At 47.0% G+C, this 27,744-nt stretch overlaps 1 protein-coding gene across 1 annotated transcript; it reads left to right on the forward strand.

Annotated features, from left to right (window-relative positions):
- On the forward strand, positions 1-27,620 carry WDTC1 (WD and tetratricopeptide repeats 1). The gene is made up of 16 exons (XM_076357383.1): positions 1-64; positions 7,430-7,577; positions 9,791-9,874; positions 10,803-10,849; positions 12,049-12,160; positions 12,618-12,805; positions 13,479-13,661; positions 13,965-14,059; positions 15,125-15,240; positions 16,372-16,447; positions 18,211-18,307; positions 19,524-19,697; positions 22,915-23,150; positions 23,528-23,696; positions 24,119-24,311; positions 24,468-27,620. Exons 2-16 carry the CDS (start codon positions 7,470-7,472, stop codon positions 24,663-24,665), a joined length of 2,076 nt encoding a protein of 691 aa, XP_076213498.1. The 5' UTR covers positions 1-64; positions 7,430-7,469; the 3' UTR covers positions 24,666-27,620.
- The last annotated feature ends 124 nt before the right edge of the window (positions 27,621-27,744 follow it).

Raw genomic sequence — 27,744 nt, forward strand, 5'->3', positions numbered from 1 at the left:
CCCCCATGGATGGAGCCTCGCAACTTCCAGTACCCGCTGCGCCCGCACCCGGGAGGCCTGACAGGTAACGGTCCCGCGGGCCGGCCGGGCCCCGCCCGCCCCCACAGCCCCTCCTCCCCGTCAGCTATCCCCCCCTGCACCCCCTTTCCTGTCAGCTGCCCCCCCCCCCCGCCCCTTGCCTCCCTTTCCTGACAGTTCCCCCCGCGCACCCCCTGCTATCCCCCTCTTTGCTGTCAGTCACCCCCACACCAGGCCCTGCCAGGTGCCCCCCCCTCCTTATCTCCCTGCCAGGCGTTTCCCCCCCCCCACCTCTTTGCGAGGAGCCCGACCCCATCCCTCTTAAGAAGCCCTCCTTTATCTAGCCCCTCGTCCCCCATTTTCCCCATCCCTTCTGCCTGCCCTCCCCCTCTAACCAAGCACCTCTTTCCCCCCGGCCCTGTTGATACCTGCATCCTCTGGCTGGTACCTACCCCCCTGGCAGGTTCAGCCCCTGCTTTTTGACTTCTCTTTCCCCCTCCCACAGCTGGCACTGCCCCGTCCTCACTTTCTTCTCCCCTTTCCTAAGGGCTGACTCTGCCCTGCTCCCTCCCCTGCTCACCTTTCCCTCTCTAAAGCCTTCACGTGAAACTCTCCCCTGCTCTGGTGGGTGTTTCCTTGGAGAGGAGATCAGCCTTTCCTCCTCTGCCAGCGTCCGCTGGCTAAACTCCCTCCTGGAGCCACTGGGCCATGTGGCTCTTGGCATCGGGCTGTTACTTGTGCTGGGCTGAGGTGTTGTCTTGCATCTTCCCTTTCTTCCTGTGGCTGGCCATGTCAGCTGGAGGACGAAGGGTAGAGGTAGGATGCCAGCTTAGAGGGCTGCTGCCTGAGCTACAACCGCCGTATGGGCCAGCGTCTCTGGGCGTATCAAAGTTTCCCTGACGCTACTGTCCTCTTGTGCTGGGTCTGTCAGGTCTCAGATCCTGCCTCTTCTCCTGTCCACCCCTGTTGTAAGCAACTCCTTCCTCTGTTGTTGGCTGGCTCCGTGTTCTGAGCCATCTGTCCTGGGGAGCGACTGCTGCTCCTGGCAACTCCTTCAGCTGTAGCAAAACCTTCTTTTTAAGAGGTGTCTGCTGCTAACCAGGTCATTTCCTCTTGTTTCTCTAGGTTTGTTTAAAAAAAATCTACCTATTTGTATGTAAATATTTTAATTTGATCCGTGACCTCTTGGAAAGTCAAGGTAAAGAGGATAGGGAAAATAAGTTGTGAGGCGAAAGAAACCTGCTGGGTTGGGTCCCAGGTGGTATTTGGATGGGTGAATTAATTTATAGATGCTTAAGGGAAGGGTCATAGGAATCTTCCTTTGGGATGAGTTGTGTATCTGCAAGGCTTGTAGTGTGCAGAGTGCTGCTTTTTTCTATGACCTTGAGTTTGGAGACTGAGAAACTTGGGCGCATCCAAACAGTTAGGAATTGGATTGCGTATTTAAGATTGCTAATTTAAGAAGGAGTCCTGCTGCCTTACGGAGTTTCGTAGTGTTGACGGAGCTTTTCTGAAGGGCAGTGGTCCCCAGGTCTGAACTTTGAAGCCCACGTCTGCAGGGCACTTCTCTGTGTCAGTGCGTTGCTGTGTGTGTAGGTGAGGTAGGGGGGTGCGTGCAGGTGGTTCTGCAAGGGGAAAATACATTCAAGCAGAGGAACAACCTCCCAAATCCTAGCTGCGTTGGGACCGTTCAATATGAAAACGACTAAATTGTTTGCGTTATCAATGTCAAGGCTTTGTTGCCAGACTTAGAGCAAATGTTTCAGGAAAATTAGAAGAGCCAGCTGGGGAAAGCCAGAGAATTTTGTTACTCCACTTCTTCCCCACACCCCAAAGCACCCTTTAAAAGTGTACTTTTCCAGGAGCTTAAGAGGCTCTTAAGTTACTGTCAGTGTAAATACAGCCTAGCAGATTTCGAGCCCGCAGCCTGCAGAAACCTGTGGCTTGTTAATTTTTGACTGCAGATTTAAAGGCCAAGTGTTGCGAAAGTTCTTTTCCTACCTCTGGAGCTTTGCATTGCAGGAGCAGAAGAGTCCGACGAGCGAACTACAGCTAACTGTGGGTAGGGTGGTCCTCTTTATGCTTCAGGATGTCGTTTGAGAAGAGGCTGTTGCTGTGGATGAGGTGACAACTGTATCCGGATCCCAGGTTTTTAGTCCTGTATTCCAGGCAGGTTTGGAACAGTGAGGGATGGGGAAAGGTTGTCCTTGCTTGGAATTGAGCGCAGAGGGGCTCTTGGAGGTTGATGGAGAAACGTGCTCCAGTGTCATCTAATAAATGACCAAAAAAGGTCATGATGATCTCTTACGTGTAGCCAAAGTGGAGCTGCTTGTGGGGTCATCACTGGTAGCAACAGTGCAGATTTATCCTAAATTGTTCCTTGTCACTGGGACTTAATCCTCTCATTTCATCATGAGTTGGTTGTGCAGGTTTAGTTAAAAGCCAGAGAACTGCATGAATGGTTTAGGAAACAATACATCTAAAAGTGAACAGAATTTGTACAGTGGTTTTGCTGAAAGAGGAACGTCCTATACCAGTTTACATGCCTTCAGTGGTAACAAATGGACAGATTCTTTGAAGGGGCTTCATGATGGGAAGCCTTTATGTGTCTAAGAAATCAGAGATGCAGTTTATTCTTCTTTGATTATTTATATATATTTTTTTTTTTTCCCAGGAGACCTAAAAATCCTAGGGGATTTTATGCTTTATGCCAGGGTCAGTTTCTAACGTAATTGGAGACTGTTGATCTACATGTACAGTGGTGTGGTCAATATAATCTTTACTGTTAAGAGCGCTTAATGCCTCTTTCGTAGTAGGAGGTCTACATGTATTAACTGCTAACTCGTGAACTAGGTAAGTGTCATATTCGTGGTGAATACGAGTCTGTGATTGTGACCAGTTGTGGCTAATGGACAAAGTTTGACGTGGGATGAGAATTTGGGACTTTCTTAATTCTTTGTCTGAGATTCCACGGTAATTTAAGGTTGCCAAAGCCTTGCAGCTGTGGTTTCTTACTGCTGAATACCTGTTGAGCAACAAAAAATAGCATCGTGAAAGCAAGGAAGGCACTTAAGAGTCATCTTGGCCAAGCATATACGTATACGCCGGGAGGCCTTTAAGCATTTTACAACATTCAGTTGCCAAACCAAGCCCTGTCTAGGCAAGAGACATCTTAGACTTGTGCATTCCCATTTGCCTGTTATTTTTTCCAAGCCAGTCCTTTTTTTTTTTAATGGTCAACTGCTAAAAAGCATGCATCAGCATCTCAGGTATACTAGACACTGAACAATTTGCTAGCATAGCCTTGGATGCTGGTATTAGTACGTTTAAAGTCAGTTTTGCATCAGATGTTTTGTTTTAAACTCTGGCTTGTTCTGCTTTGTCAACCAAAGGGCCGATTTCATGGATGATTTTCTTGACCTGTATCTTTTAAGAAATAAAGTTAAGGTGTGTTGATCCCTTGTTGAGACCTGCTGAACGACGATCTGTTGAGAACACCACTGAGTTACCGCAGCTGACAATGACCTGTCCAGAGAGTTGGGAAGCTCCACAACACATCTGTACTCCTAAAAACACTCGCAGAAATAGCAAGCTCCTGTGTAGTGCTGCGCTCCCCCGGCCAGCGCGTGTTTCAGAGTTCCAGAAGGTATAAAATGCTGTGGCAGAGGAGACTTTGTTGCAGAGCAAGGGAATTTGAGTCTCTCTTAAGGAGTGGTAGGTTTTGGGCGGTTGGAATGTTCGTTCCCTCCGAGCATCCTGTTCATACAGTCAAAGAGTGGATTTATAGTCTATTAGTGGGTTTGCAATAACTTATTTAGCAGTAATCTGGCTTCTTGGTATGGGTTATTTTTGTCTGTAGAGTATGGGAGATCTGTATCTTCCCATGAACGTGCATTTCTCCATGTGTGTCCTTCAGGTCATTTGGTGCTGTTTCTTGCTAGATAGGAGTTGAGTAAAAAGGAGCTGTTTAGAAATTAGCTGTGACTAGAGGTAGGAAATCTGACAAAAATACTTCCAGGGGTCTTAAGAGAGCAGTGGGTCATTTGTCAGCCGGGGAGGTGACTGCCTGCTTGGCTCTGGCATGGTATTAGGCCTCTTTGGGGTCCTAAGATCAAAAGAAAACTAAACTGCTCTTAAAGAGGAAGACAATCAGTCCCTGCCTGGCAGGGAAGAGGAAGGGTTAGCCGGATGCGGCTTGGAGAGGGGGGACTGCAGACAGAGTCTGGGAACATTGTAGGGAAGCACTAAGAAGAGTGGAAGGCTGCAGACAAGACTGAGGCGCTGAGATCTGCTGGAATATTGTCCCTCGTGTCTCTTTACGATGCACTTTGGGTTAATGGATCATTCGCTTCTCTGGAAAAAGTTGTTTAACTGTCATCAGTCACTGGTCACAGGTTCCTGCAGGAAAGTGCTGCGTGAGGTCGGGTGGCTGGTGTGTTTAATAGGGCTATGTGGAGGAGGAGGGGAGCCTCAGGATATAATCTTAGAGGTAAGAAGATCTTGGGTTTTGTACAGTGAGTACCAGAGTCCCTCGCCTGAGGGGTGAGCTGCTGAGGCGTCGCAGAACGACGGAGGGTCTCTCTGCCCTGTTGCAGCTATGGATGGAGAAAACACTTGCGTATCCTGGAGAGTTTGTTTAAGGAGGCCAGTCTGTGGGGATCCAGCCTAGGAGAGGGGCAGGTGGAGGCTTGTTAGCTGGAAATGGTGTCTGGAGAAGCTAGAGGAGAGAGGTCACAGATACCATTCATCCCTGCACGTTTAGTCTATCCAAACTTGAAGCTGCTTTTTGAGTTAGCAGTCCTCTTTTAGCAGAAAAGTGTGTCTGGAAACCACGTCCTCGTGGATGTCTCCAGCAATGTGGCTTATTTAGCCCCGCTGGCATGTTTATGTAGAGCTGGCCTTGGGCACAAGTAGTGATGGGTCTGTCCTGGTTGCCCGTGTTTACCTCTGAGCTGCAGAGTCAGCGTGATCCGCCCGCCCTTGTGCCGAGACGCTTTGGCGCGGGTGCCTGCTTCCTCTCCTTCCCATGCTTGTGAGCTGTTCATGAGGGCAGTTGTTGTTGTTGTCCCTTTATAGACGCTGTCTCCATAAACAGGCAAAACAATACGTACGCTAAGCTCATGTGGAAAGCTAGAGGATAGCTATCAAAATCTGATAGCTTAATCATCCTACTACAAGAATTAGAGTGAAATACTGATGATCAAAGGCAGTCGCAGTGCTGCCTCTTGCTATTAAGCCTGGGAATGAAGCAACTATTACTTAACATGAGAGTGAGTGAGGTTAAAGATGCTTAAAACATGAGATGTCTTCCTGGGCGTGCGTGCTAGCTTTCCTGGTGCTACTTCTGGAGTAAAAGGAATGTGGATTAAATACATACATGATGGACAAATACATACACGCTAGCTCAGTTTCAGGCTGACCGGTGGATTCTAGGGGAGCCCCAATTTATGCACTAACACAGATGATGGGGTCCAACAAAATCTCAGCTGATTGCTCCAACGTCTGGGGGTGCGCATTGAGCTGCTTCTGCCATGGTGAACTCGAGACGTGTGGCAGAGGACGTTGGCTGACGGGACACGTCTGCTGCAGAAACTAGACTTGGGCTGTGGTGAGTTTGGGCTGCTGTGTTTACATCTGGGCTTTGAATCGGTCCTGGTGAAAGTACGGCCTCGTTAGCCCTCACTGGGCATGGACTGGGGGCAGGCTTGGCGTGCGGAGTCTTCCCATCGTCCTGACTCGCCCTGCGTTCAAGGCCTGCGCTCTCGCTGTGGGAATTTTATCAATTTAGTTCTCATCATACGTACAAAATAGGACTGGAATACAACCGTGAGGGCTGCTTGGCTTCTGCCGTCTGCAGTAGGGACGTTCATCTTCGGAGACCTACAAACAGCTGTGCCTTTTCTCTGTGTGTTGTATTGGAGAGATCCTATGGCTACCCTAAAAATCCTGCTTAGGAGCCCACTGCAAGAAAATCCGATTTTCAGTTTGTTTGTACGGCTTTTCTTGCTGTCTGTAGGTCTAACGACGTTTCTGTGCCCACCGCGGAGCTGCACAGAGGAGCCAGCTGTGTTAGGAAAGTGATCAGAACTTCCACTTTGGACAACTCTGCTTTCTGTGAGGAAACATGAATTCTTGGTACTTCTGACCCATGGGGAAATGCCTGCGTATGCACGCTGACAGTTTTTTGAAAGCAAATTGAAGCTGAAGCCCAGGGCTTTGGGGATCCTGGGGTGCAGGAGCCTCGTGGTTTTGCTGTGCGGTACGGCTGCACGACCCTGAAGTCGCTGATGGTGGAAGCCCTCGCTTTGCAGCAACCTGACAGATGAACCAGTAGAAAATCAGGCAGGGTTTGTCAAAACTTCTGCCTGACCTCAGCGGAGTTATTTGTTTCTGCGTTTCTGTGAAATGTTCTTGTTTCAATGAATCAGCATTTCCGCATTCAAAAGAGGACTGATTTGAAAATTTTGGCTTGTTCTGCTTGTGATCGCTTTTAAAGAGAATTTAAAACTATTGGGTTACATAGGACAAAATGGGTGTTTGAAATGTTATTTATTTATTTTTAAAGAGAACTGTAGAAATATCAAAAAGGGACAGCACAGGGCCTGCGGTATGTAAATGAGATGTATTACATTATTTCTCAGGGACTGACTAGTCCTTTGCTAGGCAGCCTGGCCGGAGCAGGGTTGTGACAATCACTCTGCAATTTGAATGTTTTCTAGCAAGTGTAGCTAATTTTATGGAGTTTAAATTATTTAGGTTAGCGCATTAAATATGGAACTCCATTAAGAGTGTGGAAAACTCTTAACTTCTCCTGGAAATACAGCTTCAAATGATCGCCGCTTTTCTATTGCTGATGTAATTGGGTGTTCAGATGATAGTGTCACCTGATGGTTGGCTGTTCTGATTTCTAAGGAACACTTATGCTCTTTTGGTTTGGGTTTTGTTTTTTGGCGATAATCAAACATAGTAAATGAGAGAGAAGAGGTGGCCGAAAATATCGATGCCTTATTTATTCACAATATAATGAGTCTTGTTGGTTGCAGAGTTTGGGAAACGTGACATTGGACACGAGTGGACATGCAACGGTGGGAGGCAAGCTGTGAAACAGGATGCTACCCTGGACTTGCAGGGTCTTTGCTGGCATAGAAACGTGGCTTTTCTAGGCTGGTTTAGTCCAGGAGTTCTGCTCGTTTTGAATTTCTCTGCAAACTGGGGATGGCCTCTTAAGTCAGGTGTTCTTCGGTCTTACGTTGTTCCTTTCCATCCTTGAGTTTCTTCAAGGAGCCTTTATGCAAAACTTTTCAGTCCTTAGCCACCGCTGGTTTTTGACAATAAAGTACTTGACGTTGTATATGAATGGCCTAATATGTTTGTATGCCTGCCTTTGTTCCCTCCCTGTTCTGTCCTGCAGGTAATTAAATGCCCTTAGTGTGGATCTTTGCTCTGTTGGCATGCTCGGATGCACAGCAGCTCTTCCGATAGCTTCTTTTCGTCTGCCCCATTGCAAGAAGATGGCAAAAGCAAACATTACCAGAGACATCGTCCACAGACAGATCAAGGTATGTGTTAGCCAAGTGTTCGCTTGTGTTGGGCGGAGAGCAGATGGAGAATCAGTGCTCACGCTGGATTGGGAAATACTCGTGTTGCTGCCTTTACTTCTGCAAAGATCTCTGCTACTTATGTGTTGATAAGCTGTATAATAAGCTTAAGAGAACAAACACATAGGACTTACCGCTGTCCTTAATGAAGAGCTGGGATGACGTATGGCATAACAGGAATACAGTTATTCTCCCTAGCAGGAGCGCACCATGCTAGTTTGACATCAGCAGGTCTGTTCCTTTTGAGAGCAATGTTGAAGAGAGAAATCTGGCTGCTTGTATTTGGGCACCATAAAGGACCCTTAGCTAGCTTCCCTCAGGAGTTTTCTGTCTGCTTCTTTATGTGTTCTCTTTGTGTGATCTTGCCATCAAAGGTATTTTCTGACTGTAGTAAAGTTAATGATCTCTGTCTCAGTCTCTTTCTGTCTCTTTTTCTTTAAAGAGTGGTGTGTTTGCTTCCTTTGTGTAGGGAAAAACTTCTACGGTGGTGGTCGGATCAGTCATCTGATGGCTGCATTTGTGAAATATCTCTTAACGTGAAAGGACTAACTACAGCAGACACAATAGGCAATTATTACTTGGACTCAGAGGCCTTAAATCATTTGCAGCTTTGCTGGTAATCAGCATTCATGAAAGTGGTCTGTTAGCAGCCAGAATAAGGAACTAGGAGCTTGAATGCTCACTTCACTTTGCAGTTTGGTACCAAACTTTGTATTATAAGCTTGTAATTTAATCCATGTGCAAAGATTTATTTTGCTGCTCTAACAATGAAGGGATGGTTCTGTGTTTAGAGCGTTAGCCTGGGACTTTTTCACACTGTCTGCTCTGTTAGACTTTCATGTGTGACCTTGGGAAGGTTGCTAAGTCTGACAGTTCCTTGTAGGAAAAGCAATATCCTACTGCACAGACCTCACAAAGCCACTGAGGTTGCCATAGCAAGGCAATTATAACTGCAGCACCTTGCACTGGGCCCAGCAGTGTTTTGGGAATGCTATCTGTAAAAATATGTCAAGGGGTTTGAAGTTTGTAATGAAAGTTACTACAGAAAGCCTGTTTTGTTTTGTTTTTCCTCCAATCCCCTCATATCTGTCTCCATTTTGTTTTCAAATAGCTTTTGTTGTATGGAGTTCGTTACTTAACAGCGGTCTGCAGAGCTGTAATGTAGCACGCTAGTTCTTTGTGTCTGCTCTGTGACTGCTAACGTGTTCCTAGTACCATAAGTATAGTTTTCGACATTGGTGTTCTCATCTATAAATGGTGATAACGAAGGCTGAAGTTGTCTTCGCCTGACTATAGCATGGCACGGGACGGGACCGAGGCTGGATCGTGTCCTAGGAAGGAATCTCCTCGGACATTAGATGTTCCGTCCAAAATATGACTTGCATTCCCTTTTCTTTATGCCTGCCTCTGCAGTTGGCCTTCTTTCATCGAAGCCATCTGCTAATGCATCTGTGAACCCTGTGAGATCACAGGGGAAACAACTGTCCTGCTTTTCTTCACCTTCATTTGTACTGACGCAGTTCTGTGGCAGCTGTTCTCTTCCCTGTAGAACAGGCTGTGCTGTGGTACTGCAGCTACATACTCCTACTCCATTTCTGATGAAATGAGCCATCTCTAAAGGATGCTGTCCAGTTACATTCCCCAAGACTTTGCCCCTTGGTGATGGTGCTTCAGGACAGATTCATAGAATCATGGAATCATTTAGGTTGGAAAAGACCTGTCACCGAGTCCAACCGATTCTGTGTAATGGCAGACGTCTGAGCAGCTGTGGCCTAGTACTGCAGTCCTCAGGAGTGAGTTGCTTCTGAAATCCTTGCCAAGGGATAATGACAGGCATTGCCAAGCTCTTTTGTATCTTCCGTTTCTGGCCCAAAGTAGGCAACTTACTCTGTCTTGGTGTGGGCCTCTCAAACCTTGTCCTGGCTGCCCAGCTGGAGCCTGGCAATTAGATAAACATCATTTTAAACCAATTCAGGAGCAAGGATTACAAACTGCCTACCTGGAGACGATGCAAACGATGTCTCCCTACTACAGGACAGGTACCTGATGCTATGGACACCCCAATACCTGGCAAGGTCCCTGCTTGATTTTTAAAGTTCTTGAATCTTCTCTTGAAGGGAAAAAGGAGTGTTTTGTTTGCTGTAGTCAGTGTGGCGCTTGTTTGCTTCATGCAGGAGAGGGGTGCGCTGGGCTTCGAACGACACTATCATGTCACCGATCCATTCATTCGACGCCTGGGCCTAGAAGCAGAATTGCAGGTAAGTGGGCAGTGTTCAAAGAGCAAAGTGAGCTACTTGTTGTACAACCTACTGCAGAAAGGACAGCCTGCGGGAGTGTATGGCACTCTCTCTCTTGTATGGGATAGATACTGATTACTTAGTCCCCTAAACTGCATTAGAGCCAGGAATAGCTCAGTGAGATCTTCTGTGAGCTTTCTGCATTACCTAATGCACCTACGAGAGAGCCTTTAACGGGTGTGTATCGGCTAATCCTAGCAGTGTTGCCTGAAGAAGGCGACTGTCAACTGTTCAAGATACTCAGCTCTAATGCTGAAGAGCGTAATGCGTTGCCTAAAAAATAGGTTGTTGTATTGCAGTCTGACACAGCTTAAAAGGATCTTAAGATTCTCTTGGTTTGGGGGAGGAAGGATTCTTCTGTCCCCCTTTTCAATCGCATCTCCCATATCAAACGCTACTCAATGCTCTCTCAGTCTTTCCTGGTGCAGCTGTTAGTTAATTTGGGTGAAGATGTATGATCTAGTCACCCAGCAGCAAGGTGCTTCTAAAAGAGTTACCGAAAGTGCATTTTCCCCGCGTTCCCAGTGAACCTGTACATGTAATTTGTCAGCCTAGCCAAGAGCTTTTGAAGCAAAGTCACCTTTCCATGCGTACAGCAGGATTTCATCTGTAGCCTCTGAGACTAAACTGCCATTTTAATCGACGCTACATTTTTATTTTGTTTCATTTTGCCTTTTCTACCCCAACTGCTATAGCATGTCTGTCTTTTCTGGAGGTGCTTATCTGCCATGTGGGTGGTTTTTTGCAGGGTTAAAATAAAAAAAACCCTGCTTGTATTGGAACAAGTTGTTATGTGCGGGGAGCTTGCTGTGTCCTTGTCTTAGAACAGCTCTGTTTGATAAGTCTGAAGTTTGTGTAATACCATCTTCCTTTTTTTTTTTTCCCTCAGGGTCACTCTGGGTGTGTCAACTGTCTAGAATGGAATGAAAAAGGAGAGTAAGTATGTGGCTTGATTCAGGGGGTCAACAAACTGATAACCCCAGGTTCTCCCAAGAGTAGGATGTAGGTCACCTTATCGTAAGCAGCTGCTTCCCGTTCCTCGTAAAGTGAAGCTCAAGCTCAAAGTTTTGAACTGTAGTAGAGCTCACGCTTCAAAAGAAGCTTTATTTTGTTAAATATATCTGGATATTCTTAGAAATGCTCCTTTAGTGAGTTCAGAAGGGAAATGGTCAGACTAAGAAGTGGAGATTGAAAGCTGCTTCTCTTAAGTGGTATTATGGATTATAATGGATCTTTAGGATTTGCCCAGCTGGTAGTGACATTTCCCCACCCCCTTCACCATGCTGTTAAAAGCTTCTGCTGGGGGACAAATATATAAGGGAGGGAGGTAGAGCATTTACCCCTCTCTGCAGTTTTAGAGGGAAACTAAACATAAGAGCATTTCTCTTAGCCAAGCGGAATAAAGGGTGTCTGCATGAGAAATGGCTGGATGGAAGGAAGAGCGTATATTTCTTGGCATGACTCTCACAAGATCCAAAGTCTGCTGTCTGATACTCTTCAGAATTATTTACCAGTGAAAATTCCATGTATTTGAAAGAGATCTGGCTACAAGGAAATAAGTTTAAAAGAGCTGATGGTTGCAGATGTCAAATTCTTTCGCTTCAAATGAAGATAGATGTAGAAGGCGAACAGCGCCTTGCAATACCGCCGCCACACCCTACACTTAAAAAGCAGTCTGTGAATCACTAAATGAGCCCTGGCTTGGGACTGCTTGGGCACATCCAAAGTCCAGGAATGAATGCCTTGGCTTGGCTTCGGGGATGATGTGGAGCAGTTAATGCAGCCAGGCTAATAAGGAAAATGGAGGCCCTGCATTTTGTTGTTGACCAAATGCTCCTATTGTTTTCCCCTGTGCCATCTGAATCTGTGGTGAGCTGATTCAATGAGCTAAACCAACGCAAAACACTCGCTTTGTTTTCTGTGGAGTTGATGTTTGGCTGGTTTAGCTCCCTGAACTGGCTGAATGGATTGGTGTATGGGGAGCAACAAGAACACATAGCTGAGAAGAGAGAGAGGAAGTGGGCTTCTTAGCTGAATTAACTTAATGGCTGTCTGTGGTCAAACCACTCTAAGAAATCGGTCACAGCTTAGAACAGAAGAATACACGATGCATACTTCTCTTCTGTTTCTTTTAGCTTGTTGGCCTCTGGCTCTGATGACCAGCATACCATTGTCTGGGATCCTCTGCACCACAAGAAACTCCTTTCTATGCACACGGGACACACTGCAAACATCTTTTCGGTCAAGGTATATGGTTAGAAGGAATGAACGGCTAGCAAAATCAGCAACCTAAGCAGCAGGAGAATAGATCCTTGCTGGGAAACACTTTCCTGCAAGTAATTCCCCCCCCCCCCCCCCCCCCCCCCCAATAATTTAATATTTCTAATGTTAGGAAGAAATTGCATTAAATGTAATACCTGCACTTCTTAGTTTATGCAGCTCCCAGGCTTATCTCATTCTCTCTAAATTCAAAGGAAATGGTTGTAGCAAATTGGGATGTGTGATGAAGAGACTATTTTGTGTGCTGCTGTAGCTGGTGACTCTTGAGTGCGCACACTGGCACGTGTGTAATGTAGGTAATAACGTGGGCCATCCTGTGTTCCTAAAGCAAGCTGCTCTGTGACCTGCCGGGACAGCTCAGCGGTGTCTATGTGAAACAGCCTCAGCACTTCTCAAGTTTGAATGTCAAATCTGTCTCCCACAGTTCTTGCCGCATTCAGGGGATCGGATCCTCATCACGGGAGCTGCAGATTCCAAGGTGCATGTCCATGACTTGACTGTCAAGGAGACCATCCACATGTTTGGAGATCACACCAACAGGGTTAAACGGATTGCCACGGCTCCCATGTGGCCTAACACCTTCTGGAGTGCAGCAGAAGACGGGCTAATCAGGTACAGAACTCTAGTTGTTCTGCCCCAAAATTAATTGGATTAGGATCCGTTGCAGGATGTACTATGCACAGATCTGAAGAGAGACTGTCTCTATACTAAAGAGTTTAAGCTAATCTCTCCCTTTCTTGAAACTGGAAAGATTCATCTTGAAATGTAGACTCCTCTGATAAATACTCTCCTCAGCTCCTCTGTTTTCCTCCACTGAAAAGGGAGGCCAAGAAAGGAACAGCCATGTCAAATGGAAGGGAGATACAACACTGAGCGACGTTTCCCTCCAGAGTCACTGAGACTCTTAAATGAGTAATGTTGTTATGAGAGTCCGCTCCACTTTTCACACGAGCTACTGTTTGTGAGGTCATGACTTGGAGTTTAATTTGGAACTTGAATAAATCTGTGCACATTATAGAGCTGGATTTAATGGTTATCCTGATATTGAGGCCTAGTGTGTATTGAACTGAGATGCTTCCAGTAACCTGTGGCACAAATGGCTGTTAATGTCGTTACTGTCATCTCTTCATGCACAGGCCATATAATTGAGCATAGGTCGCTACTGAGCAGTATAAATGTGCTGCTTTGAGTGGTCTTCAGTTTGGTGACCGTGGAAAGCTAACATCTCTGCGATTGCTGCCTCTGTTAGCTAGTGACACGGATTGCCTCTCTCTTCCCTTTGCAGACAGTACGATCTGCGAGAGAACAGCAAACGTTCAGAAGTCCTGATAGACCTGACGGAGTACTGCGGGCAGCTGGTGGAGGCCAAATGCCTGACGGTCAACCCCCAAGATAACAACTACTTAGCAGTAGGGGCAAGTGGACCCTTTGTGCGGCTCTATGACATACGCATGATCCACAACCACAGGTAATGGCAACTGGCTTTTCTGGGCCTCCTGGGCAGACGTGAGTGGTACAGAAATCTGTTCAAGGCTCTGGTGGGAAGGGGGAGTTGCAATCATCTGGCACTTGCCTGTCTCGCCGTGCGGTTTTACCCAATCTCTTCTATCACCCACAGTCTTTTTGATCTGTGTGAGTACACTGGGGTGCTGTGAGGCAGGCTTGTGACTGCACAGCTGTATAGGCATGAGGTCTTGCTCTCATGTGCGTGAACAAGAAGTAGATCAGGTTTGAATGCTGTGATTATAAGACTCTTCTTCTTTCTGGCTAGAAAAAGCATGAAGCAGAGTCCTTCAGCTGGAGTACACACATTCTGCGACCGGCAGAAACCCCTCCCGGATGGTGCGGCACAGTACTACGTGGCAGGTATTGGGAGCTGTGCTGGGGGTGACTGATGGGACTTTAAGTTAATGCCTGAAGAATCAGAGTTCTACCCATCACACGAGAAACCGCTGATTGGAAGAGCTCTTCTCTAATACAGGGATGTTCCATGGCATTGCAGTTTATTTCACCTCTGTGCTGTGAATTCTTGTTTATGTTACCTGCCCACTTTCCCTGAGTTGGCAGTGGTGTGTGGAGGTCAGCTGGCCTCACTTCTTCTTGTCTGGCGTAAATGTCTTTTTGTCACTTTTATTGGAAAGTCAAGGATTGGGTAACCTGGGCGCTATGGGCTTTCTCCTGGAACTGGTCCCAGCAAGGCCAGTTGTTTTTGGCACAGAAGAGAAGTAGCTTGTCTTCATCCTGCAGATGAAGAATCAGCGATGCAGTATCTGAGCAATCTAGATGACATTCTTTTCCAGTGCTCGTTATTTACTGTCTTTTTTCCCCAAAATATTTGGTTTTTTAAAAGTATCTTAGACCAGCATGTTCAGCAGACCAGTTTTGACAGTCCTGCTTCTGATGAGTCCCACTAGAGGATTTCTTAGGTCCCCTGAATTGGTCATGCAACGCATCTGCTGTCTGAAGCAAAAGAACCTGTGTGTGAGCCGAATATTTAGGAGCCGTGGTTTGGTTGTGCTAAGAGCTTTATTAAGGAAACCTGATTAGAGGGTTGAAGATGGAGGTATTTGTTTGCAGATGGCTGCAAATCACAGAAGCCAAATCCGTAGTGAATCCCTAAAACTGAGATTTGCTGGGTTCTGCAGACTTCATTGTTAGCAAGCTAGTTACAATCCAGCCTTCTCCTCATACGGAGATGGCCTTGCAGAATTGATACCTAGAACTTGTGAAAAGGCAGCTATGCGCATCTGTGTGTTTTGGTGGCTGATGGAAGGGTTCAATAAACAGCAGTAGGAAATGGAAAATCCCTTAGGTGCGTGCGCTTCGTGACGTCGCTCTCCTAACAACCTCTTGTAAGAGGGAGCAGCTGGGGTAGGACAAAGACAACGGTTACTAGTTACGCTAATATGTATGGACCTCTCCTCTCCGCAGGGCACCTTCCAGTGAAGCTTCCGGACTACAACAACCGGCTGAGAGTTCTGGTGGCCACATACGTCACCTTCAGTCCTGACGGCACTGAGCTCTTAGTCAACATGGGAGGGGAGCAGGTAAGAAGACAGCTAAAGTTTGGCAGAAAGCTTCACGTTCAGTTGTGTTTGTTGGGCCACCATACGTTGTTGTGCATTCTTCGAAACGGGTATAGCAACTTCTCTGTGGGTAATATGATTGATTTTAAACTGCTTTCTGATTCATTCAGACTGAATGCTTGGTATTAGGGATTTATTTGTTATGCTGCCACTTGAACGGCATTCTGTTCCGGTTCTCCAATTCACATTTCACTCTCTGGAAGAGGAAAAAAAAACCCCAGAGTTCTGGAGCTGACCTTTGCTGACCTAGAAAAGATTTCATAACTCATTCTTGAAACATCAAACTGCTTCTGTAATAGAACCTAGTGAATAAGGAACTTACAGAAGCAAAGGCCTTCACCTGTAATATTGATTGCTTTAATTTTAAGCGCTGGGTGATATTCATGGATCTTTTGTAAAGCCTATCAGTGAAATGAGAAAATCCTCCTGACAGCATTAATCAGCATGGATTAAGCAGGAACTTTGCCTGTGTGCAGGTTACTCTGTGGTTGTCCTCTACAGGTCTCTTTCTCACATGTGCACTCATTCCCTTTAAGAGAAGGTGCTGGGTTAGATGAATTGTAGGTCTGATCTGGGCTGTCAATTCCTATACCAGTTTTAAATTAGGGCTTCGCAGGGCTACTTTCAAAGTTTCTCAGGAAATCCTGGCTTCAGCTTAGAGAGACTTTTGCCCCAGTATAGCGTACCACCTCTTTTCTGCCAATAAATGTTTGATTTGTTTATGATCACTGTGTTAATTAAAGTAGTTAAAACATCTTAGAGTTGAAACTTTCTGCGCAGGTTAGTTCATGGTCAGGTCATCTTTTAAGTTCTTTAGGTGTGGAGAGGACTTTCTTACCTCTTGAGTAAGACGAGGCTCCTATTTCTCAGCATTATTCTTTCTGAGCCCAGTGCTGGAATGGAACATGCCACTGGTACTGCCATCATCCTGTGTGTACATCTCTATAAACGAGATTCCTAGTTAGAAAATTGGAAATAGCAAAACACAAATGTGGCACCATATACCCGTCTAGCCCTGGTTTATTTCTGTGACTTGAGCATCCGTGTTTCACTGATGAATTTTTTGTCTCATTCTCTTTGTTCATTCCTTAGGTCTATTTGTTTGATCTAACATACAAACAGCGACCATACACTTTTCTCCTCCCAAAGAAGTGCCATACTTCAGGGGGTAAGTATGATGCGGTCATGAAAGTGAGTGGAAGGCAGAGTGAAATCACGTACTACACAACTCTCTTTCAGGGCGCAGCCCAATCTGGGCAGGAACTAGGAAAATGAAGTAGGACGTGGCTGTTGCTGGGCTGTTTGTGCAGTGCAGTTCATACCCTGAGTTCTAAAGCCCTTCTACAGAGTGACAAAACGTGTGTCTTGAGGGGAGAAGTGAGCTGTTGAGAGGTGTATGCCCGTGTGAGCTAAGGAGAATGCTTAAAGCTGGACATAAAGGATAAAGTAGACTTTGTAGAGTGGTTGAGGTCCTGGTATCCTGCCTTCAACTAAGGGGGAAAACTTTGTGGGCAGGCATGGAAATGGTATAATGTTTCTATTTTTTAAAACTTACTAATAAAACATAGAATACATCTGTTATCCCCTTATACACCCATTAGGAGACAGAACAGTCTCTTCCCTAGTCTAAGAATCTGGCCTGGCACTAATATCCCTCCTGGTGGTGAGATAGTTGAATCAAAAAGTCATTTATTTGACAAGTAAGTAAATCCAAAAGCCTTTTTATTCCTGGCCCTGTTTCTTACAGGGCCTGTTCGTACACAGATATTGCAGGCAGTACGCAGTGAATGGCTGCAGCGTCATTCCCCAGGCAGAGGCTGACTCTTATCAGGGAGTGTTCCTTGCTCAGCCCCTTCCCTGTTCTCAGAGCACTCTGGCAGAGTTTGATCTGTGTACTCAGCTAGACTTGGGCCTTAACCTAACACTCACATCATGATAGCAAATATATGCCCTGCCTGCCTTTCTCTTCTGTCTTGAATGCATGTGGGTGCTCTGTACTGTGGTATCTGGCGAGGTCACGCTTTAAATGGCAGGACAGCGTTTGAACAGGCTCATAGTGGTGCGGTTGCAGCGAACGCTCCACCCTGTCGGGCACGTGAAGTTCAGGCAAAGGCTGTGAAAGGGCGGTATCGGTACAAAGGCTGAACTTCATGTGCATGCATGTCTCTGCACACGGAAATCTCCGAGCAGTTCGGTAGACTGGTTGGACAGTGTCCCCAGTTTCCCAACCTGTGAAATGGCCGCAGGAGCACTCCCGGCTGCAACATAAATGCAATTTGTAAAAATTGAAGCTGAATATCTTCTATAGAAATGGCAGATGATATGGCTGCGTGACCTTCAGAGGATTACTTCAGCCTGAACTGCTCCTTGAGCAGTAGGGTAAGAAAAAAAAGAAAGGAAGAAAGCATCTAGAATTCCTTTACTGGATTCCTCCAGTGGTTCCCCTCAGCCTCCTTGTTCTATTAAATGTTCAACAATTGGCTCTATGATTCTTTATCTGAGTCAATCTAAAATACAAAGTTGCTAATGTTACTAAATACTTCGACAATTTTAAATGTCGGGCTTCTGGTGATCAGTCGGGTACTCTGATTATGGCCTAGACTCAGTCTGAAGGCAGTTCAAGCTGCCCTCTCTTTGTGTGTGTATGCTTAGTTCTATGTGTATCTAGTTTTCTGTTCTAGAGTTGTATTGCGAAGGATACTGCAGAGATTTTGTAGTAAATGTAAGAAGGCAAATCAAAGCCAGGTGGCTGGAGGTGGGGGGGCCATGTGGAATCATGGAAGTCTTATTTCTGCTCTGAATGGGGCTGTGGCATTGACTTGACTCTGCTGTAAAATAAACCCCTGAAGCTTCAGATATTAGTTTGTATAATCTACATTGATACTTAGCATGGCTGTATATCTATTTTTTTTTTTCCTTCCTAACCTTCAGAAGTGCAGAATGGAAAAACCTCTACCAATGGAGTGTCGAATGGCATCCATCTCCACAGCAATGGCTTCCGCTTGTCTGAAGGAAGAGCACATGTGAGGTAAGGGGACAGATCTACCTACATGAAAGCCCTATGGCTTTGTTCTTGTCCTCTTCCTCTTGCCAGGGTTAGGTGCTGCTAAACAGGGTGTGAAGTGCAAATCCACTTTGCGTGTTGGCTGGATTGTCAAGTGGTCTCTGTCCTAGGAGCTGTATTTGCTTCTGATGCATGGGCTATGAACAGGAGTCAGATCAGGCAAGAGCGTCCTGGGAGAAATGTTGTCCGTGAGGATTTTTCCCCTCTTATGATGAATTACTGCAGACAAAACTAAAAAATGACTTTTCAGGCCTGGAAGCACGGAAGCACGGTGTTCTTATTTGTCCTGAGTTCTTGTTACTTCCTGGCCTGCAGGAACTGTGTCTTGGTAGATGGGAGAGGCTGTCAGGTCAAAAGAGCCTTGCTTCCTTTTGCCATTTTTTTTTTTTTGGTCACCTGCCTGCTGCAAACTGAACTGAAGCAGCCAAAATTACTTTACGACAATGACACTGGAGTCATTACTCCTGCAGTCTGCATGTGAGCCTGGGAACGGATGGAGAGCCCTCTTCCATTGTTCCTGCTGCTTGCTTTCTTTAAGAGCAAAATGCAGCTGGGGCGAAGCAGAAGCAGACTTGAAGCACATCTTGCTGACTGTTTTTCCTCCAGCTGATGAGACATGGTTAAAAGTCAAGACACAGTTGCTTAATACCATATATGGGTAGTCTAGGTTCCACCAAAGTCACTTTGCTGAATGTTTTCAGCTTGTTTCCTCTAGATGGCCCCTCCACCACGGCAGCAGAGATGCGGCTGGAATTTTGGGTTGCTGAGCATGGGCCTTGTGCAGCCCAGGGAACTCGGATGCTTGGTTTCCTTCTGAATTTGCGTTCTGTTATACATTGCTAAAAGAGGATAGGAAATGTTGTTTATGTAGTCAAAGCAAAGACGTATTGGTGAAGTCTGAGGCATTAGATGCTTAAAATACACACTGCTCAATTTTGAGTGGATGCCTGTATATAAAGAAAAAATAGAAACAGTCAAAAGGTGGTCAAAAAGAAACCTTCCTCCTAAATTCAGGTTATTCAGGTACATGGTCTCTTCTGCCTTTTTCTGAAACTTTTGGTATTAGCTAATGCTTGCTGGGACTTGCTAAGCTAGAACAAAACACTGCAGCCATTTAACTGGAGTTAACAGAGCATTAGCATGTGAGGCTTACCTGTGCTCCTTTCTTCTCTCCCTTCAGTCCCCAGGTGGAGTTACCTCCCTATCTGGAGAGAATCAAGCAGCAAGCCAACGAGGCCTTTGCTTGCCAGCTGTGGACTCAAGCCATCCAGCTATACAGCAAAGCAGTCCAGAAAGCCCCCAACAATGCCATGCTGTATGGAAACAGAGCTGCTGCCTACATGAAGCGCAAGTGGTAAGGAAGCAGAGAATATCAGAGAGTTTAGTGTCGCAGGCAGTGCTGGTGCCTGATTTCCCAGCACCACGGATACCTCGCTGTCCGCTGCGAAGCACCTGGGTTCCCTATGTGTGGAGTAGGGTTCGGGTTATTGGATCAGGCCGTTAAGTGGGTCAGCTCTGGCACAGCACAAGGGGATTGCGCAGCAGCATGTGTTAGAGAAATGACAGCCACGGATACTGCACAGGCAAGCACAGCTGGTAAAAGCTCATCGTTTTGCCTACTGGCATGCTGAGTAATGTTCTGTTCCTTTCCTGTTTTAAAAAGAAACTGAAAATCCACTTCTGAGTAACAACATTATGAGTGTCTCCACGGGTGTTTGTGTTTCTTTGGATCGTTCTGATCTGTATTAGAGTATGGCTCTAAATCTGCTGTCAACAGATGAGGTAATGGTTACTATGCTTTATAACTTCCTATCTCGTGATACAAGATTGCAGTAGGGCTGCCTGGGGTTGCTTTGGTTGCTGCTTTATCCAAGTAACTAGCACTGCAGATAGTCAGAGGTGACCTGGTGGTTCCTGCGCTACCCCAGCTAACGCACACTCCCCTTGACTGGAAACAAACCTCTCTGAGGGATCTGGGGAGGTGGCAACTGGTGCCTCAGCGTCTGGGGGAGGTTCTGTCTTGACTGTTGCAAAATGCTGTTAGCCTCTGCAGTAGGTAATGTCTTCTCTGACCAACAGCCAGAGCTGCATCTGCAAGATACAGCTGAGTTATTTTAGTATCTGTCCCCTTGAGCAGAGTAAGACTGAGTAGCATGACTTGCCATTAACATATTTAAAATAGCTGTGGTCCTTCATCTACATTTGCTTTGTGAGGATAGCCTTCTCCTCTCCCTGCTGAAATCCCCAGTATGAACTCTCTCATCTTCTTGCCAGATAAAGAGCAGCCAGCAGTTGTTGTGAACTGCTGGTAACTGGCCTAGTGGCTGTTTTGCAATAGGAGAGATTTGGGAGCTGCCTCAAAAAGACCTCAGCGTTCAGAGGGAGAAGAACAATAGGTTGAGATTAAGGAATGGACGACAGAAGCTGAGTGCTGATCTCATGAATGACATTTCTCTTATAGGAATTGTTTTTTCCCCGAAGGATGTTGGCAGATCTGAACCTTTCCGTGTGTCAGCTAGTGCTTTGCTACAGTTTTCAGTAGCAGGAAGATGTGAAAATATATGCACAATGGGTTTCTGTGGCATGCAATGATTAGAATTTAAATAGTACTAGGCTGATATCTTCTCAGGTGCAGAAGAGGCGGGGCACTTCTCTGCTAGGAACGGCTACTGGTGTATGGCAGAAGGTGGCTGGGATGTCACTGAGAAGGAAGGTGAAGCAGTTGGACAGTGACCCATGCTGAACCACCGTGTGTCTCTAAGGTGTCCTTCATGTTCGGAGCAGGAACAGCTGTAGGCCACCCTGCAGGACACTGCAGATCTTGCTTTGGCCTCGTTCTCTGAATAACAGAGAGATCTAGAAAAAAGGAAGGTCTGTAATTTCCTAACCTCCCCTTGCACATCCGCCATCTCGCGCTTCTAAGGCTGTCCTTTTAAAATTTGCTCGCAAGAGCCAACTGCATCACTCCCCGGATTGCTTTTAGCAGTCTACGTTGACAGTACTTCGCTGATTTCTAGTGAGAGCACTTTTGCACAAGCCGAGACAAACCTGTAACAATGGGAGAAGTCAGTGCCTGCTTTACATCTCAATGTGTACGTTTTCACACCAGTCTGTTGGGCTGTCTGACACTGGTAGTTGAGGTTGAAGGATTTTTGAGGGTGGCAAAGCAGCTAATAGCCCAGTCAGCTCTGAAAATGCGAGACACCCGTCTGTCATCATAACAGGTAACTTGCATTCCCTCTTTCTTTGAACAAAAGTGGCCTGATGCTGTGCATCCAGCCTCCTGGATTAACACAGACACAGTGCTGCAAAGACAGCCCTCAAGAACCATGTTTCTTCTGCTCTGCTGCAGATCCCATGGACGAGGCGCTCCACCTTCTGTACTGGGCTAGCAAGCTGTAATATGTGGCCAATATCCACCTAGACGGGAGGGAGCAATAGGATGAATAGTTTGCAGAACATGCTTGTGGCACTGAATAAGCGCCGCTCGGCATGTAACCCAAAGATTTGGAGCTCCCTTTAATGAGTGGAGACACAGGAGCACCTCTTCCCTGACAAAGGCTCCACGCGATCTAAAATTGTCGCCCTCTGGGAGGTACAGGGCAATTCACCCCCTTCCCCTTGGGACTGTTTCAGACTTTGGTAGGTGCAGTGCACGTAGGTTACAAGTGTGAAACATTATTATTATTATTATATGGAGACTTGGCACTCTCTTAAGACAGATTTTGGTGCCTCTGAACAGTTTAGGCTCGATGCTGGTACACCAGATGTGTCAGCCCTGGCTGATTTCTCAGCCTCTGTCAGTCTGAACTGAATACCAGCGTGCAAGGCTCGTCAAGGCTCTCCTGCTTCCAGAGCCCAAGCGGAGGCAATTCTTATTCCCACAGCCATGGAGCTTAGGGAAATCAAGTGTAGTCTCCATTAACTGTAAATAGGGTATAAATATCCATTATGATACCAGTCTGCTATAACGCTTATTTCTAAAACTTGAAGGTTTTTCCTATAAAGGTGGGAGAAGACTGCTGCTTTAGACATGTGTCCATCAGGGCTATGAAGTGTGGTGGTTCTGTAGCTCCTTCTTGAGGGCTACAAGTGGCTCTGACTGTGGGCAGGGAAACATGCTGCCACGCTGTGCGTCCACAAAGGGGCACGCGTGAGCTGCCGTGCTCTGACGAGGCCCTGCTTGCCTTGCAGGAGAGGCCTTGTGTCTGCTTGGCCAGAGGGCTTGTGCATCCTCCATCTTCAAAGGACTTCCCTAAATGTGTTCTATCAGTGAGCTCTGCTCTGTCGGATTTAAAATGGCAGGTCAAGACCTGCTGGGCTTCCCTGTGTGGTCACGTTACAGGGCTGCCTGCGTACGTGTGGAGGTGCATTCAAGAAGCTGGGCTTGGTCAGATGGTGCCCCTGGGAAACAGCAAATGCTATTAGTATGTGAGCTTGCGGGGTGTCTGCTTGCATGGAGAGAGCTGGAAGCAACAAGCTTTGGAGTGAAATGGGGGCTGCAGAATGGCAGTGGAAAATGTATGCTGTTTCTGCTTGGGCTATCTAATCCACCCCTCCCTTTTCTTCAGGGATGGGGACCATTATGATGCTTTAAGGGACTGCTTGAAGGCCATATCCTTGAATCCGTGCCACCTGAAGGCCCATTTCCGTCTTGCCCGCTGTCTCTTTGAACTCAAGTATGTGGCGGAAGCACTGGAGTGTCTGGATGACTTTAAAGGGAAGTTCCCAGAACAAGCACATAGCAGTGCCTGCGATGCACTAGACAGAGACATCAATGCAGCCCTCTTCTCCAAGAGTGATAACGGTGAGTGCCAGTGTTCAGTGTGGTTCTTCAAGGTCGTACTAAAACCTAATGATCGGACAAGGAATTTTCGTCTTAAACTGCCCCTCTGAAGTAAAGCTCCAACTTCTGAGAGAGATTGATTGTTACTGTGCACAAAAAGTGGCCTGAGCCTGTTCTTTCCTTGCACCTGGTCCTGGTTTGCTCTTGAGCGAGAGTATGATAAAAGGGGTCTGATGTACCCAGGAGATAATCTGGAAGGAAGCTTGGGCTCTAAGCCCTGCTCCCTGCTGGAATTGTCCTTAACTCTTCTCTAAAGCTGTTGGGGTTTCCTAGAGTGCCGTTTGCTTAGAACATGTTCCTCCCCAAATTGTGACGAGGGAAATCTGTTGTCTTTCCAGCTGAAGACAAGAAAGGGGGTGGCCCCATCCGGCTGCGAGCCACAGGCCGCAAGGATTCCATCTCAGAGGATGAGATGGTGCTGAGGGAGCGCAGCTACGACTACAAATTCCGATATTGTGGCCACTGTAACACTACTACAGACATCAAAGAGGCCAATTTCTTTGGCAGGTATGTTGGCAGAGCATAATAGGGATGCAGGACAGGAGTGTGAGCAGCAGCAGAATGCTCTCTTCCATCGGATAAAGCCTCATGCGTAGCCCCGTGTGACTGTTCATAAAATGACGCTGACGCTGGTTTGCAGGGTTGAAAAAGATGACAGAAACCCTTCTCATTGTGTGGCTGCATGAATAGCTGGTTCAGTAGCAGATCCACAGAGGACCCGGTTGGGCTAGCGTTTCAGAAAAGCCATTTGGGATTGAAAACATGAATCCTGGGGATGGAGGGAACCAACACAGAAAGCTTTATCTGGATCCGTAAGCATGAGGGGTGGCAGCCTGCTGATTATAGAAGCCAACTGAGATTCTCGTGTCTGCTAGAGACTAGCTTTGGCTCTGAGCTGTGATCTCCAGTCTCTGCTCCTCTCATCCTAGCAATGCACAGTACATAGTCAGTGGGTCAGATGACGGCTCCTTCTTCATCTGGGAGAAAGAAACCACCAACCTTGTCAGAGTGCTGCAGGGAGACGAGTCGATTGTGAATTGTCTCCAGCCTCATCCCAGTTACTGCTTCCTGGCCACCAGCGGCATTGACCCAGTTGTACGACTGTGGAACCCTAGGCCAGAGGTAAGAGCCGCAGTAAAAGACTGTCTTGTTGTCGTGAGATGTAACACGCACTGGTCTTTCCTACTGGGACCTCTTGAGAGTTGCAGCAGCAGCAGCAGCAGCCCCTCTTTGGTCCCAGCGCTGCCTTGCTGAGTTCTCTCCCTTCTTGTCTTGCAGAGTGAAACCCTTAATGGCCGCGTGGTCGTAGACATGGAAGGTGCTTCCCAAGCTAACCAGAGACGAATGAATGCAGACCCGCTGGAGGTGATGTTGCTGAACATGGGGTACCGGATTACAGGACTGACCAGTGGTGGGGCTGGAGGCTCAGATGATGAAGACAGCTCAGAGGGGCAAGTCCAGTGCCGGCCCAGCTAAAACAGAACTGCCTCTCCTTCCTCTAATTGTTTGGCTGAAAGGGAACCTAGTTTCCTTGGTCCTGAACTTTCTCTGATGAATGACTGCACTGTTTCGCACTATGCACAGAGTAGGACAAGCTGGCAGGGGCAGGAGCGGCCGTCTCTTTAAACCATCGCCACCACCTCCTCCTTCTCCCGTCACGCTACTGAGCAGCATGGCAGTGCGTCCAGGGTTTGCCTTTAGTGGAATTTAGTCCCAACAGGGGTCTTTGAGTTGTCTGTAAGCAGTGTAAGCTGGTGATTTTTTTTCCAGAGCTGCTGTATGATCTGGTACAGGGGGATGTTGCCTGCATTCATGCATCTGCAGAGAGGATGTTAAAATCCTGAATAAAATACAAACCTAGGGCAGGGGTTATGAAATGAATTTACTGCGGTGATCTTGGTCTTGAAAGTTTGACTCTGCTTTTGTGCTACCAGCCTGGCTAGAGGCCCCTGGTTTAGGATTGTTGGCCATGAAACACCTGTTTTGTCCCATAACATCTTTCTTCTGGCTTCCATCTCTAACACGTTGTCACCAGATGTAGCTGTGTTGTATTAAGGACTGGATATTACCTGTCTTGTCCCTGGGCATCTGTCTTAGTTGATGAATCAGTGAAGGCACTGAGTACGTGCAGCTCAGCAGGGCAGGATGTGCTTGCCCAGCTCCGATGCTTCCTTCCGTGGTCTATGAACCCTTGGAGAAAGGTGACAGCAATGAGAGCAGGTTTGATCAGAGGCCTACGACTCACGTAGCTAAAGCTACTGAGGAAAGGAGCTGGTAACAGCACTCTTCCAGAGCTTCTCTCTCCGTTGCCCAAAATGTGTGTAGCTGTATTCACCTTCTCCTCTCCACGTCACCTGTGCTGGAGCTGAGAACGTTGCCACCGTGTATATGTTGCAACTAAAGTTTTGAGCTTTTAGACAGCAGCATTTTTGCGCAGTCAGCTGCTCTGTCTTGGCCAAGGTGGGCCTTCTCTGCCTCATTGTTGGTGTAACATCTGATGGGTTAGTGGTCCTCTCAGGAACCCTCCTTCCTCTTCCCGCTCTCCACACACTGACTCTGGCTGCAAAGCCAGGAGTACACCTAGAAATGCAGCACTGTACTTCCATTCCTTCCCCTCTCATGTAACATGCAGCCCTGTTTTTTCCCTCTTGCAGTTGCCAAACACTGAATATCAAATAGATCTTACACAGCTCTGCTACAACCGAATCCGAAGAGGTTGTTTTTTCTAGGACTATCAACTAAGACCAAAGAGCCCCTGGAGATCTTAACTGCTCTGCGCTGTCTTGTATCTCTTACTGCTGAAGGTCTGAACATGCTAGCCTTGGTCCCAGGGGTGTGAGATGTGTGTCTGGGAGTGTGTGCGCATGTGTGTATGCTGCATTAGGGCTGTTCTTCCATGTGGTGCAATCCCTGGTCTTCCTGTTCCTGCTGTGGAAAGATGAGAGGCCTCCCTTTCCTTCTCTGGCTGCTTCTGGCTGCCAGGCGTTGATGAGAGAGACTGCGCAGTGCTGGCTGATCAAGGTAACTGGCTTCCTCTCCCTTCCAGAACAGTCTTTATGAGATGAGTGAGCCTTGTGCAGGAGGGAGAGAGGTCACAGAGGCTCGTAGCTGGCAGCATCTCTCCAAGGACACTGTTCCCTGCATAGAGAGATCCCCCGCGCCCCCCTTGCAATCGCGGTGGAGCTATCTGGGATCTGATCTCTGCCCCTCAGACAAAGATGTCCATCTGCTCTTTCACGTGTGGGTGAAACCGAGCCTTAGCGAACCCCCGGTCTTGTGGGAGCACGCCCCTCGCCACCCAGAAACGACTGGCTACCCTTGTGCTCTGCTGAGCTGTGATGGCAGACTCGCCTTCCATCTTCTCCTGCTGAAGCAGAGCTCTCCTGGGACAGATTGTCACTTGGCTGCTGAGGGCGTGTTTGCTTGTTTTCAGGCAGTGCCAGCGCGGTAGATGTGACTGCTTGCTCAGTTTACCTGTTTGGTTGTGTACAAGCTCCCCCCGCCCCGAGTGTACCCCGGCACTCAATGCTCTTCAAAACCCAGAGGCAACAGAAAATTCTTCTCACTCGGGTGGCTTTTTGACATGGTCTGGCCTTTTCTTTTTTTGCTTACGGCTTTCCTACTAGACGCATCCTCTTTTTTTTTTCCCCCCCTATTCTCCTCCCACTCAAACTTTTTTTTTCAGCTTTCAGTAGACAAAGTCTGCAGACTTTGATTTTTTTAAACTGAGAGACTGAGATGGAAAGCTCCGAAAAGAACAGACCTCTCCCTCCCCGTTCACCTTTTGCTGTGGCAGCTATTTTCTGTTGGTTTTACCCTTGTGAGACAGTGCAGCTCTTTTACTTGCCAGTTGCGGTGTGAAAGCTACAAGATTCCCTGCCTCTGCAGTGGATCGCTTTTTTTTAATGGCTGCTTTGGTTAAAAAAGATAAATAATAATGGGAGAGAAGGGGAGAGAGAAAAATCTTTCTGCCTCTAGCCCCTTTCTCCCTTGTTGTGGGCAGATTACCTGCTTTGTCGCTTGTTAATGAGGAATTTGTATTTATTGGTGAAGGAAAAAACATGCTGGGGAAGTAGGGAGAAGGTGTTGCTTTATTGACCTCTGCTGTTTACTTCAGCCCCCTCTTTGGAAAAGCTTCTTCCTGCTCTTTCTGGTTAACTCTTTCTAGCCTGGGATATGCAGGGATGCCTCCTTTATTTTTGTATTTTAGCAACGGGCTCTCCGTTAGGAGACTCTAGGATTCTCTCAGTGTTGCAATGACCATTGCTTCTCGCTTTTTCAAGTACTAAAGATGATCATCTCGTAAACTTTGCCCCTGCAGTCGTAGAGGTAACACACAAGCCTTACTGCCCTCATTAGAAGGAGCAGAAAACTTGTTTCTCTGGTCCCTGGAAGAGAAAGGGTTAAGCAATTAAACAATTCTTTGTTCTAGTTCTTTCTCGGTGTCATTTTGTTTGGGGGATTGTTCTGGCTTTGTTCTGCCTTTCTCCTCTGTGGAGGTGGACAAGGGTGGGTGGAGGGTGGCCTGGTTGGGCTGCATGTTGTCTGTTCAACA

The sequence above is a fragment of the Aptenodytes patagonicus genome, chromosome 21, assembly GCF_965638725.1.
Source record: "Aptenodytes patagonicus chromosome 21, bAptPat1.pri.cur, whole genome shotgun sequence".
In the NCBI taxonomy this organism is placed as follows: Eukaryota; Metazoa; Chordata; class Aves; order Sphenisciformes; family Spheniscidae; genus Aptenodytes; species Aptenodytes patagonicus.

Bases quoted from the DNA above. Each gene is read 5' to 3' on its own strand.
- WDTC1 (XM_076357383.1), top strand. From the start codon at position 7,470: ATGCTCGGATGCACAGCAGCTCTTCCGATAGCTTCTTTTCGTCTGCCC. The intron at 9,875-10,802 runs GTAAGTGGGCAG...TTTTTCCCTCAG, and splicing joins GCCTAGAAGCAGAATTGCAG to GGTCACTCTGGGTGTGTCAA. The intron at 18,308-19,523 runs GTAAGGGGACAG...CTCTCCCTTCAG, and splicing joins GAAGGAAGAGCACATGTGAG to TCCCCAGGTGGAGTTACCTC.